The 14,940-nt window shown below is 44.0% G+C and overlaps 1 protein-coding gene across 1 annotated transcript in view; it reads right to left on the bottom strand.

The window, feature by feature from the left end:
• The window catches only part of LOC135547094 (nck-associated protein 5-like), a 117,567-nt gene that overhangs the window by 49,846 nt on the left and 52,781 nt on the right, over window positions 1-14,940 (bottom strand). Inside the window, exon 4 of the mRNA XM_064975761.1 lies at window positions 10,198-10,266. Within this exon, the coding sequence (XP_064831833.1) occupies window positions 10,198-10,266 (69 nt within the window). The remainder of the gene's footprint in view (window positions 1-10,197; window positions 10,267-14,940) is intronic.

The following is a 14,940-nucleotide window of genomic DNA, read 5'->3' as shown; positions in this document are numbered from 1 at the left end:
GCATCTGTTTGTGGTGGTATATAGACAGCTATGAAAAATTCACTGTCTTGGTAAATTGTGTGGTCAACAGCTTATCATGAGATACTCTACCTCAGGCAAGCAAAACCTTGAGACTTCCTTAGATTTCATGCAACAGCTGTTGTTTATAAATATACATAAACCGCCACCCCTTGTCTTACCAGAGGCCGCTGTTCTATCCTGACGAAAAAGCTTAAAATGTATGTACAGTATGTTATTCATGTTGTTACCATTATGCTTGTTTACACTGAGCTGCGCTGGGGTCGGACAGCATGACTGTGTAGATCGAGACACTTTAGAGCCAGCGGGAGATATTGCCAGATCCTATTTTTGCCGCACTAACAATTGAAATAAATGTCTTTAAAAATGGAAGGCAATTGTGATGAGGCAAGATCAGGTGGCACCATTCTAGCCAATGAGAGGGCAGATACGTGTGTGAACAACCACAACGGTTCTTGCTATCCTGGATCTTTAGGTTGTCCCTACCCCACTGAAGTTGAAATTTAAAATGGTTAGGGTAGGGTTTAGGGAAGCGACATCCCAACCTAATAACCGAAGACTTACAAAATGTATATTCGATCAAATAAGCCTCAAGTAAGCAACCAATTACATTTTTTGTTGACCAATTTCAACACTCTCATTGACCTCCTTGCAAAAACTCCTCGCTTGGTGAGCACAAAAAAACACCTGCTGGAGAAGACAGATTTTGGGCCGAGTTTGCTTCGTCCCTTTCTCTCTGATGTATCTCAATCCAGGGATGAGAAATGCGATGTACTCCAAATTGTCACATTATCCCCACTGTTACATCGATTACACAACTGGTAGTTTTTCCAAAGAGCTGCCCTTTTTGTCCTCATTCTAGGTAGCAGAAGCATAGAGAATGATAGAAGCATCTAGTCGTCAAAAGGCTATATTAACATGGGCAGCACCATCGAGGGCTTCTGCCATTTTATTGTAGTCAACTGGGTGCGACTTCCAACTACATTGACTGATCCCTCCCCTGGTGACCCTGTTGGAATCATGTCCAACAGGATCATCAGGAGGTATCAGCCAATCGTGAAGAAGAAAATTGACTACTTCAAAATGGAGATTGCCTCAATGGCGCTACCCATGGTGTCACAGATGCTATAATGGCACAGATACAAAGATGAGTGCTCTATATATCTCTATGAGCAGAAACGACCTCAGCCATTTTGAAATGGCACTAGAACGTGTGTTGAACAACAAAGGATATTCAGCCAATCAGGCTCCGTGCAGACTACATCGTCACGCTATGGAAATGTCCAAATAAAAGTACAGAGTGGTTTATGGCTTAGTACATGTCAAACTCTCCCAAAACTATGGATGCTCTTCCAGTACAATAATTGATAATCACATCGACGGCACTGTAGTGGAGCAGGTTGAGAGCTTCAAGTTCCTCTGTGTCCACATTACTAAGGACCTTTCATGGTATGAACAGTCATGAAGAGGGAACAACAATGCTTCTCCTCCTCAGGAGGGTGAAATGATTTGGCATGGGCCTTCAGATCCTCAAAAAGTTCCACAACTGCACCAATGAGAACATCTTGACTGTCTTACCGACCATAGGACGCTACAGAGGGTAGTACCTAAGGCCCAGTACATCACTGGGGCCGAGCTCTCTGTCATCCAGGACCTCTATACCAGGCGTTGTGAGAGGAAGGACCTAAAAGTTGTCAAAGACTCCACTTCTATCTGCTATCGGACGGCTAACAGTACCGGAACCAAAAGGATTCTAAACCGCTTCTATCCCCAAGCCATAAGACTGCTTAACAGTTCATCAAATGGCTACCCTGACTATTTGCATTGACCCCATTTTTATTTGCACTGACTCTCATGCACCGGCTCTATGCACACTCACTGGACTCTACCCTCACACACTCACACATACTACACTGACACTCCAACACACACATGCACCGACATACACTCATACACACAAAACACACAAGCAAATTGATGCCACACACTCACACACAAAAAGTACCCAATTGTCATATGTGGATAAAAGTAAAGATACATTAATATAAAAGTATTTGGTTTTAAATATACTTAAGTATCAAAGTAAGCATAACTGCAAAAATAGACTTATGTATCAAAGTATGAATAATTTCTAATTGATTCTAAAAATGTATGGAGTAAAAAGTACATTGTTCGTTAAGAATGTAGTGAAGTAAAAGTAAAAGTTGTCAAATATATAAATAGTAAAGTACAGATACCCCCCAAAACCAGTTACTTAAGTACTTTACACCACTAAAAATCAAATCAAATTTTATTTGTCACATACAGTGCCTTGCGAAAGTATTCGGCCCCCTTGAACTTTGCGACCTTTTGACACATTTCAGGCTTCAAACATAAATGGGAAAAAATAGTAAATGGGAAAAAATTTCAGTCTCTCGATGTGCAAAACTAATAGCGACATACCCCAAGCGACTTATAGCTGTAATCGCAGCAAAAGGTGGCGCTACAAAGTATTAACTTAAGGGGGCTGAATAATTTTGCACGCCCAATTTTTCAGTTTTTGATTTGTTAAAAAAGTTTGAAATATCCAATAAATGTCGTTCCACTTCATGATTGTGTCCCACTTGTTGTTGATTCTTCACAAAAAAATACAGTTTTATATCTTTATGTTTAAAGCCTGAAATGTGGCAAAAGGTCGCAAAGTTCAAGGGGGCCGAATACTTTCGCAAGGCACTGTACATATGTTTAGCAGATGTTAATGCGAGTGTAGCTAAATGCTTGTGCTTCTAGTTCCGACAATGCAGTAATAACCAACAAGTAATCTAACTAACAATTCCAAAACGACTGTCTTATACACACAAGTGTAAGGGGATAAAGAATATGTACATAAAGATATATGAATGAGTGATGGTGCAGAGCAGCATAGGCAAGATACAGTAGATGGTATCGAGTACAGTATATACATATGAGATGAATAATGTAGGGTATGTAAACATTATATTAGGTAGCATTGTTTAAAGTGGCTAGTGATATATTTTACATAATTTCCCATCAATTCCCATTATTAAATTGGCTGGAGTTGAGTCAGTGTGTTGGCAGCAGCCACTCAATGTTAGTGGTGGCTGTTTAACAGTCTGATGGCCTTGAGATAGAAGCTGTTTTTCAGTCTCTCGGTCCCAGCTTTGATGCATCTGTATTGACCTCGCCTTCTGGATGATAGCGGGGTGAACAGGCAGTGGCTCAGGTGGTTGTTGTCCTTGATGATCTTTATGGCCTTCCTGTAACATCGGGTGGTGTAGGTGTCCTGGAGGGCAGGTAGTTTGCCCCCGGTGATGCGTTGTGCAGACCTCACTACCCTCTGGAGAGCCTTACGGTTGAGGGCGGAGCAGTTGCCGTACCAGGCGGTGATACAGCCCGCCAGGATGCTCTCGATTGTGCATCTGTAGAAGTCTGTGAGTGCTTTTGGTGACAAGCCAAATTTCTTCAGCCTCCTGAGGTTGAAGAGACGCTGCTGCGCCTTCTTCACGATGCTGTCTGTGTGGGTGGACCAATTCAGTTTGTCTGTGATGTGTATGCCAAGGAACTTAAAACTTACTACCCTCTCCACTACTGTTCCATCGATGTGGATAGGGGGTGTTCCCTCTGCTGTTTCCTGAAGTCCACAATCATCTCCTTAGTTTTGTTGACGTTGAGTGTGAGGTTATTTTCCTGACACCACACTCCGAGGGCCCTCACCTCCTCCCTGTAGGCCGTCTCATCGTTGTTGGTAATCAAGCCTACCACTGTTGTGTCGTCCGCAAACTTGATGATTGAGTTGGAGGCGTGCGTGGCCACGCAGTCGTGGTGAACAGGGACTATAGGAGAGGGCTCAGAACACACCCTTGTGGGGCCCTAGTGTTGAGTATCAGCGGGGTGGAGATGTTGTTGCCTACCCTCACCACCTGGGGGCGGCCCGTCAGGAAGTCCAGTACCCAGTTGCACAGGGCGGGGTCGAGACCCAGGATCTCGAGCTTGATGGCGAGCTTGGAGGGTACTATGGTGTTAAATGCCGAGCTGTAGTCGATGAACAGCATTCTCACATAGGCATTCCTCTTGTCCAGATGGGTTAGGGCAGTGTGCAGTGTGGTTGAGATTGCATCGTCAAGGACCGATTTGGGCGGTAAAGCAAATTGGAGTGGGTCTAGGGTGTCAGGTAGGGTGGAGGCGATATGGTCCTTGACTAGTCTCTCAAAGCACTTCATTATGACGGAAGGGAGTGCTACGGGGCGGTAGTCGTTTAGCTCAGTTACTTTAGCTTTCTTGGGAACAGGAACAATGGTGGCCCTCTTGGAGCATGTGGGAACAGCAGACTGGGATAGGGATTGATTGAATATGTCCGTAAACACCAGCCAGCTTGTCTGCGCATGCTCTGAGGGCGCGGCTGGGGATGCTGTCTGGGCCTGCAGCCTTGCGAGGGTTAACACGTTTAAATGTTTTACTCACCTCGGCTGCAGTGAAGGAGAGTCTGCATGTTTTCGTTGCAGGCCGTGTCAGTGGCACTGTATTGTCCTCAAAGCGGGCAAAAAAAGTTATTTAGTCTGCCTGGGAGCAAGACACACTAACACATAGAAACACTTTCGTCCGGGTTAGGGAGGGCTTGGCGGTGTTTCCTCCGACACATTGGTGCGGCTGGTTTTCCGGGTTGGATGCGCGCTGTGTTAAGAAGCAGTGCGGCTTGGTTGGGTTGTGTTTCAGAGGACGCATGGCTTTTGACCTTCGTCTCTCCCGAGCCCGTATGGGAGTTGTAGCGATGAGACAATATAGTAACTACTAACAATCAGATACCACGAAATTGGGGAGAAAGGGGGATACATTTTCTTTTTATCTCACGCTGGCTCCACTGTGTATTGATCTACATTGTCATGCTGGCCGACCCTAGTGCAGCTACCTAACTAGGAGAGTAGTTTGCACATTTGTTACTCCTGGTTTGATACTTTTATCCTCTTTTACACTGTTTCAAATCTGTCTGTTTAAACTGATGTACTTCTTATAATTAAAACAACAACAAAAAACTCTTATTTTCAAACAAATCTTTTCAATAACGTTTTAATGTGAGAGGCCCTCCGTCCTCTTCCTCGAAGCTAGATTATTATTTTTCTGGGGATACATTTATTTTATGGTAGCATTGAATATGAATTAAGGTAGCAGAATATCATGAAAGGCTTACATTTATATAATTGTGCAATTATGTTGTTTAGTTTCAGAGATCATTCAACATTTTTGCATTTTCTAGTGTGATGTTGAATGCATTACATATTGCCAACTGTGTGAGCTGGTAGGGGGCAGAGATGCTGTAGAAATGTGACTTGGGATTTAAGATCCTTCCAGAAGATAGTGGTGCTTTTGGAGGGCACTTTGAAAGGTGATGACTTGCTACTAATGACAAAGATGAGCTGGTCAAGAGTTACGTCACAGTGACCACGAATTCACAGCTATCACATGGCATAATTTTATCTAATGAGTTACGCTAACCTTATGTAATATCAATAAGAGCTGAAGGATGGGAGGAAGGTTGGAAATTGATGTACAGCAGTAATCTGTAAAGAGAAATTTGAACACAGACAGAATATTCTTTGTCTGAAAGAAAATTGCACCTCCCCCTAACATACCATGCTGGCTCAGATCATTTCTTTCACATTGTCCATTTCAGCAGATCCTGAAACTATGGTGGATGAGTACCCAGGCTAGCTCAGACACAATACAACTAGATTACAACTAGATTCAGTCGCAGATCTATTTTTTTTCTTTAGCGGATGGTCTGGGGGCTGGAACATAATTAAGCAATAAGGCCCGAGGGGGTGTGGTATATGGACAATATACCACGGCTAAGGGCTGTTCTTATTCACGAAGCAACGCATAGAGCCTGGATACAGCCCTTAGCCATGGTATATTGCCCATATACCACAAACCCCTGAAGTGCCTTTTTGCTATTATAAAGTAATTAGATCAGTAAAAATACATGTTTTGTCATACCTGTTGTATACCACGGCTGTCAGCCAATCAACATTCAGGGTTCGACCCACCCAGTTTATAATAACAAATCATTTGTCGACTGCAATTGACTGCAAGAAGCAAACTGATATGTTTGACTAAAACATAATACTTTCAAACATTGCTTATATTTTTATACAATCACGTCTCTTTATTATACGTGGGAATAGTAGGGAACAGATTTCTTAAATTGAAATCACTTGGAGCTCATTCCCTTGTGTCCAACAAAAATAGAAAATATATGCACATACAGTGCATTCACAAAGTATTCAGACCACTTGACTTTTTCCACATTTTGTTAGATTACAGCCTTATTCTAAAATTGATAAAATAGTTTTTCTACCCTCATCAATCTAGACACAATACCCCATGATGACAAAGCAAAAACTAGGTTTTAGAAATGTTTGCAAATTTGTTAACATTAAACTGAAAAAAATCCCATTTACATAGGTATTCAGAACCTTTACCCAGTACTTTGTTGAAGCACCTTTGGCAGCAATTACAGCCTCAAGTCTTCTTGGGTATGAAAAATAAGCTTGACAAACCTGTATTTGAGGAGTTTCTCCCATTCTTCTCTGCAGATCCTCTCACGCTCTGTCAGGTTGGAGGGGGAGCGTTGCTGCACAGCTATTTTAAGGTCTCTACAGAGATGTTAGATCAGATTCAAATCTGAGCTTTGGCTGGGCCACTCAAGGACATTCAGAGACTTTTCCTGAACTCACTCCTGAGTTGTCTTGGCTGTGTGCTTAGGGTTGTTGTCCTGTTGGAAGGTGAACCTTCACCCCAGTCTGAGGAACAGGTTTTGTTCAAGGATCTCTCTGTACTTTGCTTTGTTCACCTTTGCCTCGATCATGACAAGTTTCCCAGTCCCTGCCACTTAAAAACGTCCCCACATCGTGATCACCACCATGCTTCACCGTAGGGATGGTGCCAGGTTTCCTCCAGACGTGACGCATGTCATTCAGGCCGAAGAGTTCAATCTAGCTTTTATCAGACCAGAGAATCTTGTTTCTCATGGTCTGAGAGTCTTTAGGTGCTTTTGGCAACCTCCAAGCAGGCTGTCATGTACCTTTTACTGAGGAGTGGCTTCCGCCAGTAAAGGCCTGATTGATGGACTGCTGCAGAGATGGTTGTCCTTCTGGAAGTTTCTCCCATCTCCACAGAGGAACACTGGAGCTCTGTCAGAGTGACCATCGGGTTCTTGGTCACCTACCTGACCAAGGGCCTTCTCCTCTCGATTGCTCAGTTTGACCAGCGGCCAGCTCTAGGAAGAGTCTTTGGTGGTTCCAAACCTCTTCCATTTTGGGGACATTCAATGTTGCAGAAATGTTTTGATACCCTTCCCCAGATCTGTGGTCAACACAATCCTGTCCCCTGAGCTCTCCAGACAATTCCTTCGACCTCATGGCTTTGTTTTTGCTCTGATATACACTACCAATTTAGGGACTTTAATATAAACAGGTGTGTGCCTTTTCAAATCATGTCCAATCAATTCATTTACCACAGGTGGACTCCAAACAAGTGGTAGAAACATCAAGGATGATCAATGGAAACAGGATGCACCTGAGCTCAATTTCGAGTCTCATAGCAAACAGTCTGACTCCTTATGTAAATAAGGTATCTGTTTTTTATTTTTGCTTTGTCAATATGAGGTTTTGTGTGTAGATTTCATTTTTTTAAATGATTTTTTTTTAAATCCTCCCCAATTTTGTGGTATGCAATTAGTAGTTACAGTCTTGTCCCATCGCTATAGTTCTCATACAAACTCGGGAGAGGCGAAGGTCGAGAGTCATGCGTCCTCTGAAACACAACCCAGCCAAGCCGCAATGCTTCTTGACACAATGCACGCTTAACCCGGAAGTTAGCCGCACCAATGTGTCAGAGGAAACACCGTACACCTGGCAACCGTGTCAGCGGGCACTGTGCCCGGCCTGCCACAGGAGTTGCTAGTGCGCAATGGGACAAGAACATCCCTGCCGCCCAAACCCTCCCCTAACCCGGACGACGCTGGGCCAATTGTGCGCCACTCCATGGGTCTCCTGGTCGCGGCTGGCTGAGACAGAGCCTGGACTCAAACCAGGATCTCTAGTGGCACAGCTAGAACTGTGATGCAGTGCCTTAGATGACTGATTCACTCTGAAGTCTTGTGTGTAGATTTTTGAGGAGTTTTTTTATTTAATCAATTTTAGAACAAGGTTGTAACGTAACAAAATGTGGAAAAAGTAAAGGTCTGAATACTTTCCTAAGGCACTACAATACATGGCCCCATCCATCCTCCCCTCAATACGGTGCAGTCATCCTGTCCCCTTTGCAGAAAAGCATCCCCAAAGAATGATGTTTCCACCTCCATGCTTCACGGTTGGGATGGTGTCTTGGGGTTGTACTCATCCTTCTTCTTCCTCCAAACACGGCGAGTGGAGTTCAGACCAAAAAGCTCTTTTTTTGTCTCATCAGACCACATGACCTTCTCCCATTCCTCCTCTGGATCATCCCGATGGTCATTAGCAAATTTTAGACGGGCCTGGACATGCGCTGGCTTGAGCAGGGGGACCTTGCGTGCATTGCAGGATTTTAATCCATGATGGCGTGTGTGTTACTAATGGTTTACTTTGAGACTGTGGTCCCAGCTCTCTTCAGGTCATTGACCAGGTCCTGCTGTGAAGTTCTGGGCTGATCCCTCACCTTCCTCATGATCATTGATGCCCCACAAGGTGAGATCTTGCATGGAGCCCCAGACCGAAGGTGATTGACCGTCATCTTGAACTTCTTCCATTTTCTAATAATTGCGCCAACAGTTGTTACCTTCTCACCAAGCTGCTTGCCTATTGTCCTGTAGCCCATCCCAGCCTTGTGCAGGTCTACAATTTTAACCCTGATGTCCTTACACAGCTCTCTGGCCTTGGCCATTGTGGAGAGGTTGGAGTCTGTTTGATTGAGTGTGTGGACAGGTGTCTTTTATACAGGTAACGAGTTCAAACAGGGTGCAGTTAATACAGGTAATGAGTGGAGAACAGGAGGGATTCTTAAAGAAAAACTAACAGGTCTGTGAGAGCTGTAATTCTTACTGGATGGTAGGTGATTAAATACTTATGTCATGCAATAAAATGCAAATTAATTACTTAAAAAGTCATACAATGTGATTTGTTTTAGTGTACCTATGATAAAACATAATAGACCTCTACATGCTTTGTAAGTAGGAAAACCTGCAAAATCGGCAGTGTATCAAATACTTGTTTTCCCCACATATTTTTTTGCCCAGAAGACTTGGGGGGCCAAATAAAACCACCCAAATTCGGCCCGCAGACAGTTGGGGAACCCTGCAGGACAGCTTGGCTTGACATGACTCGGTTATGAATTAACCAATATAGTTGAGTCGGTTGTTCCATTTCTATTCAATGGGAAATATAGCCCTTTAATATGGGTCTCCCAAGTGGCGCAGCGGTCTACGGCACTGCATCTCAGTGCTAGAGGCGTCACTACAGACCCTGATTCAACTCCAGGCTGTTTCAAAACCGGATGCGATTGGGAGTCCCATAGGGTGGCACACAATTGGCCCAGCATCGTCCGGGATAGGATTTGGCCGGGGTAGGCCGTCATTGTAAATAAGAATTTGTTCTTAACTGACATGGCTAGTTAAATAAATATAGCTATCATGACAAATCTGATGTCATCATGACAAAAAGCACCCTGAGAGATTGCCTGAGTTTGGAACATTAGTTTTTGATGGGATGTTTTGGCAGAGTGAATTACTCTCACTACAGTTGTGTTGAAACATTTTGTCTTCTACCTGAATACTTAAAATTCAAGAGGGCAGCAATTGCCATGGTAACTGCCTCATTTAAGGAAGCCTCTTCAAAAATGGAGAGGGAGATGGAGAGACAATCAGCCGTTGTAATTGAGGAGAGGAGGAAAGGAGCACACTCAACCCACACGAGCTCGCTCCTGGCCAGTCTCTGAGCAGGAGGAGAGGTCTCATCCCTTAGAACTCCCATGCTTAAATCTCATTAGATTCAAACCCTGTATAACTATACTCTATACTTTGTGGATGTTTCTGTAAGGAAACTACAGGAATTTCTAGTCCTTTCCAGACCGTATCAAGGATTTCAGCTTAGAGTAAACTAAGTGAACTGTGTGTCTGTGAGAGATACAGAGAGAGAAATACACACTCACCTCATCCAGACAACGTTCATACTGCTTCCTCTGGTTGTCATTCTCCGTCGTCAAGGCAGAGTTCTCCACCTGTAATAGCAAACACCTCCAGATAAACTGAATATGTACACAAAAAACACCTTCACATGTGTCCATATTCTAAATATAAATCTGTGAACAATTCCAGTCTTCCAGATAAAGATACCACGTGTATACAACGTATACACATTGTCTCTTGACTGAGCTGAAGGTAACCCCGGTGCTTCTTAACATGGTCATGCCATGAGATTTTGCTTCTAACCAAATGAATTTTTTTTTTCACCTTTATTTAACCAGATAGGCAAGTTGAGAACAAGTTCTCATTTACAATTGCGACCTGGCCAAGATAAAGCAAAGCAGTTCGACACATACAACGACACAGAGTTACACATGGAGTAAAACAAACACACAGTCAATAATACAGTATAAACAAGTCTATATACGATGTGAGCAAATGAGTTGAGATAAGGGAGGTAAAGGCAAAAAAAAGCCATGGTGGCAAAGTAAATACAATATAGCAAGTAAAACACTGGAAAGGTAGATTTGCAATGGAAGAATGTGCAAAGTAGAAATAAAAATAATGGGGTACAAAGGAGCAAAATAAATAAAATAAATACAGTAGGGAAAGTGGTAGTTGTTTGGGCTAAATTATAGGTGGGCTATGTACAGGTGCAGTAATCTGTGAGCTGCTCTGACAGTTGGTGCTCTGACAGTAAGTTAAAGCTAGTGAGGGAGATAAGTGTTTCCAGTTTCAGAGATTTTTGTAGTTCGTTCCAGTCATTGGCAGCAGAGAATTGGAAGGAGAGGCGTCCAAAGAAAGAATTGGTTTTGGGGGTGACTAGAGAGATATACCTGCTGGAGCGTGTGCACACTTGAACTCTATCAGAGAAGTAGTTGGTGAACCAGGCAAGGCAATCATTTGAGAAACCAAGGCTGTCGAGTCTGCCGATGAGGATGTGGTGATTGACAGATTCGAAAGCCTTGGCCAGATCAATGAATACGGCTGCACAGTAATGTTTCTTATCGATGGCGGTTAAGATATCGTTTAGGACCTTGAGCGTGGCTGAGGTGCACCCATGACCAGCTCTGAAACCAGATTGCATAGCAGAGAAGGTATGGTGAGATTCGAAATGGTCGGTAATCTGTTTGTTGACTTGGCTTTCGAAGACCTTAGAAAGGCATGGTAGGATAGATATAGGTCTGTAGCAGTTTGGGTCAAGAGTGTCCCCCGCTTTGAAGAGGGGGATGACCGCAGCTGCTTTCCAATCTTTGGGAATCTCAGACGACACGAAGGAGAGGTTGAACAGGCTAGTAATAGGGGTGGCAACAATTTTGCCAGATCATTTTTAGAAAGAAAGGGTCCAGATTGTCTAGCCCGGCTGATTTGTAGGGGTCCAGATTTTTCAGCTCTTTCAGAACATCAGCTGAACGGATTTGGGAGAAGGAGAATGGGGAAGGCTTGGGAGAGTTGCTGTGGGGTGTGCAGTGCTGTTGACCGGGGTAGGAGTAGCCAGGTGGAAAGCATGGTCAGCCATAGAAAAATGCTTATTGAAATTCTCAATTATGGTGGATTTATCAGTGGTGACAGTGTTTCCTATCTTCAGTGCAGTGGGCAGCTGGGAGGAGGTGTTCTTATTCTCCATGGACTTTACAGTGTCCCAGAACTTTTTTGAGTTTGTGTTGCAGGAAGCAAATTTCTGCTTGAAAAAGCTAGCCTTGGCTTTTCTAACTGCCTGTGTATAATGGTTTCTAGATTCCCTGAACAGCTGCATATCACGGAGGCTGTTCGATGCTAATGCAGAACGCCATAGGATGTTTTTGTGTTGGTTAAGGGCAGTCAGGTCTGGGGAGAACCAAGGGCTATATCTGTTCCTGGTTCTAAATTTCTTGAATGGGGCATGTTTATTTAAAATGGTTAGGAAGGCATTTTTTTTAAATATCCAGGCATCCTCTACTGGCGGGATGAGATCAATATCCTTCCAGGATACCCCGGCCAGGTCGATTAGAAAGGCCTGCTCGCTGAAGTGTTTCAGGGAGCGTTTTACAGTGATGAGTGGAGGTCGTTTTACCGCTGACCCATTTCGGATGCAGGCAATGAGGCAGTGATCACTGAAATCTTGGTTGAAGACAGCAGAGGTGTATTTAGAGGGCAAGTTGGTTAGGATGATATCTATGAGGGTGCCCGTGTTTAAGGCTTTGGGGAGGTACCTGGTAGGTTCATTGATAATTTGTCTGAGATTGAGGGCATTAAGTTTAGATTGTAGGATGGCTGGGGTGTTAAGCATGTTCCAGTTTAGGTCGCCTAGCAGCACGAGCTCTGAAGATAGATGGGGGGCAATCAGTTCACATATGGTGTCCAGAGCACAGCTGGGGGCAGAGGGTGGTCTATAGCAGGCGGCAACGGTGAGAGACTTGTTTTCAGAGAGGTGGATTTTTAAAAGTAGATTTTCAAATTGTTTGGGTACAGACCTGGATAGTAGGACAGAACTCTGCAGGCTATCTTTGCAGTAGATTGCAACACCGCCCCCTTTGGCAGTTCTATCTTGTCTGAAAATGTTGTAGTTTGGAATAAAAATTTCAGAATTTTTGGTGGTCTTCCTAAGCCAGGATTCAGACACAGCTAGAACATCCGGGTTGGCAGAGTGTGCTAAAGCAGTGAATAGAACAAACTTAGGGAGGAGGCTTCTAATGTTAACATGCATGAAACCAAGGCTATTATGGTTACAGAAGTCGTCAAAAGAGAGCGCCTGGGGAATAGAAGTGGAGCTAGGCACTGCAGGGCCTGGATTCACCTCTACATCACCAGAAGAACAGAGGAGGAGTAGAATAAGGGTGCGGCTAAAATCAATAAGAATTGGTCGTCTAGAATGTCTGGAACAGAGAGTAAAAGGAGGTTTCTGGGGCGATACAATAGCATCAAGGTATAATGTACAGACAAAGGTATGGTAGGATGTGAATACAGTGGAGGTAAACCTAGGTATTGAGTGATGAAGAGAGAGATATTGTCTCTAGAAACGTCATTGAAACCAGGAGATGCCATTGCATGTGTGGGTGGTGGAACTAATAGGTTGGATAAGGTATAGTGAGCAGGACTAGAGGCTCTACAGTGAAATAAGCCAATAAACACTAACCAGAACAGCAATGGACAAGGCGTATTGACATTAAGGAGAGGCATGCTTAGTCGAGTGATCAAAATGGTCCAGTGAGTGGAGAGGTTGGCTGGCGGTCACGGCGATTTAGACAGCTAGCCAGGCCATCGGTAGCAAGCTAGCATAGGATGGAGGTCTGTTATTAGCCACCTCTTACGTTCCGTCAGTAGATTAGTGGGGTTCCGTGTGGTAGAGGGGATTAATCCAAATCACACACACAAAAAAACTATAGATATAGTTATAGAGGCCCAAGAAGAAAAATAAATAAATAATAATAATAAAAAATAAATAAATAAATTGTCCGATTGTCTATTCATATAGCAGCCAATAAGACAGCTAATGGTTAGCAGGCCGCAGATGGGCTTTCAGGTAACGTCGCGACAGAGGAGCCAGCCGGATAACTCCTTCGGGTAGATAACGTCGGCAGTCCAGTTGTGAAGGCCCGGTGGGGCTCCGCGTAGGCAGTAAAACGGGTCCGGATAGGTTACTGCAGCCCAGGAGTGATTGATGGAACTCTTCAGCTGGCTAGCTCCGGAACAATTGATGTTTGCTCCGGAATCAACGAAAGCCGATAGTCACACGGATAGCAGCTAGCTAGCTGTGAGATCCAGGTATGAATGTCCAGAGTTAGCAGTTGAAATCCAGGGACATGGAGAGAAAAATTGGTCTGGTGTGTTCCGTTCCGAGCCGCGCTGCGCTGCGCCGTACAAAACTGGCGATAGATTTTCGAGCTAAAGGATAGCTGATGACCACAAACCGTGGTTAGCTGAATACTAACGATTTGCCAGTAAAGAAGCTAACTAGCTTCTGGACTAGCTTCTGATTAGCTTCTGATTAGCTTCTGAATTAGCTTCTGGCTAGCTTCTGGCTAGTTTCTGGCTAGCTTCTTGGAGTTTCTGGCTATCTTCTTGGAGTTTCTGGCTATCTTCTTGGAGGATTACAGATTTGAGGTAAATAATACTTTTTATAAATATAACTTGGTGAGGCGGGTTGCAGGAGAGTGTTTTGAAGATGAGTTTATGGAAAATTTAAAAAATGTATGTGAAAAAAGTTGTAAATATATATACGGGACACGACAAGACGAGGACAAAAGACGTCTGAACTGCTATGCCATCTTGGAGCCGTCAAGACAATTAGAGCAAGCCTTTCATCTCATTAACTGTCCATCACATTAACTGTCCATCACATATACTAACAGAATTCTGACCAGAGTTACATGCCCGTAACTTAGACATTCATGTGAATCTTTGTTGAGGTTAAAGGTTATTGTAAAGCACCCTTATCTCAGTGTTCCTGCTATTGAATCTGACTACTCCAAAGGTCTGTGCAATTCCTCCAGCTCATCTCTATTAAAACATGCCTGCGTCGTCTGGGTTAGGGGAGGGTTTGGCTGGCAGGGATGTTCTTGTCCCATCTCGCTCTAGTGACTCCTGTGGCGGGCCAGTGCGCAATGCACGCTGACACTGTCTCCAGGTGTACGGTGTTTCCTCTGACACATTGGTGCGGCTGGCTTCCGGGTTAAGTGGGCATGGTGTCAAAAAGCAGTGCTGCTCGGCTGGGTTGTGTTTCGGAGGAC

The sequence above is a fragment of the Oncorhynchus masou genome, chromosome 10 (assembly GCF_036934945.1).
Source record: "Oncorhynchus masou masou isolate Uvic2021 chromosome 10, UVic_Omas_1.1, whole genome shotgun sequence".
NCBI lineage: Eukaryota > Metazoa > Chordata > Actinopteri > Salmoniformes > Salmonidae > Oncorhynchus > Oncorhynchus masou.
The sequence above is the reverse complement of the archived record's forward strand: the minus strand, read 5'-3'. Positions and strand labels throughout refer to the sequence as shown.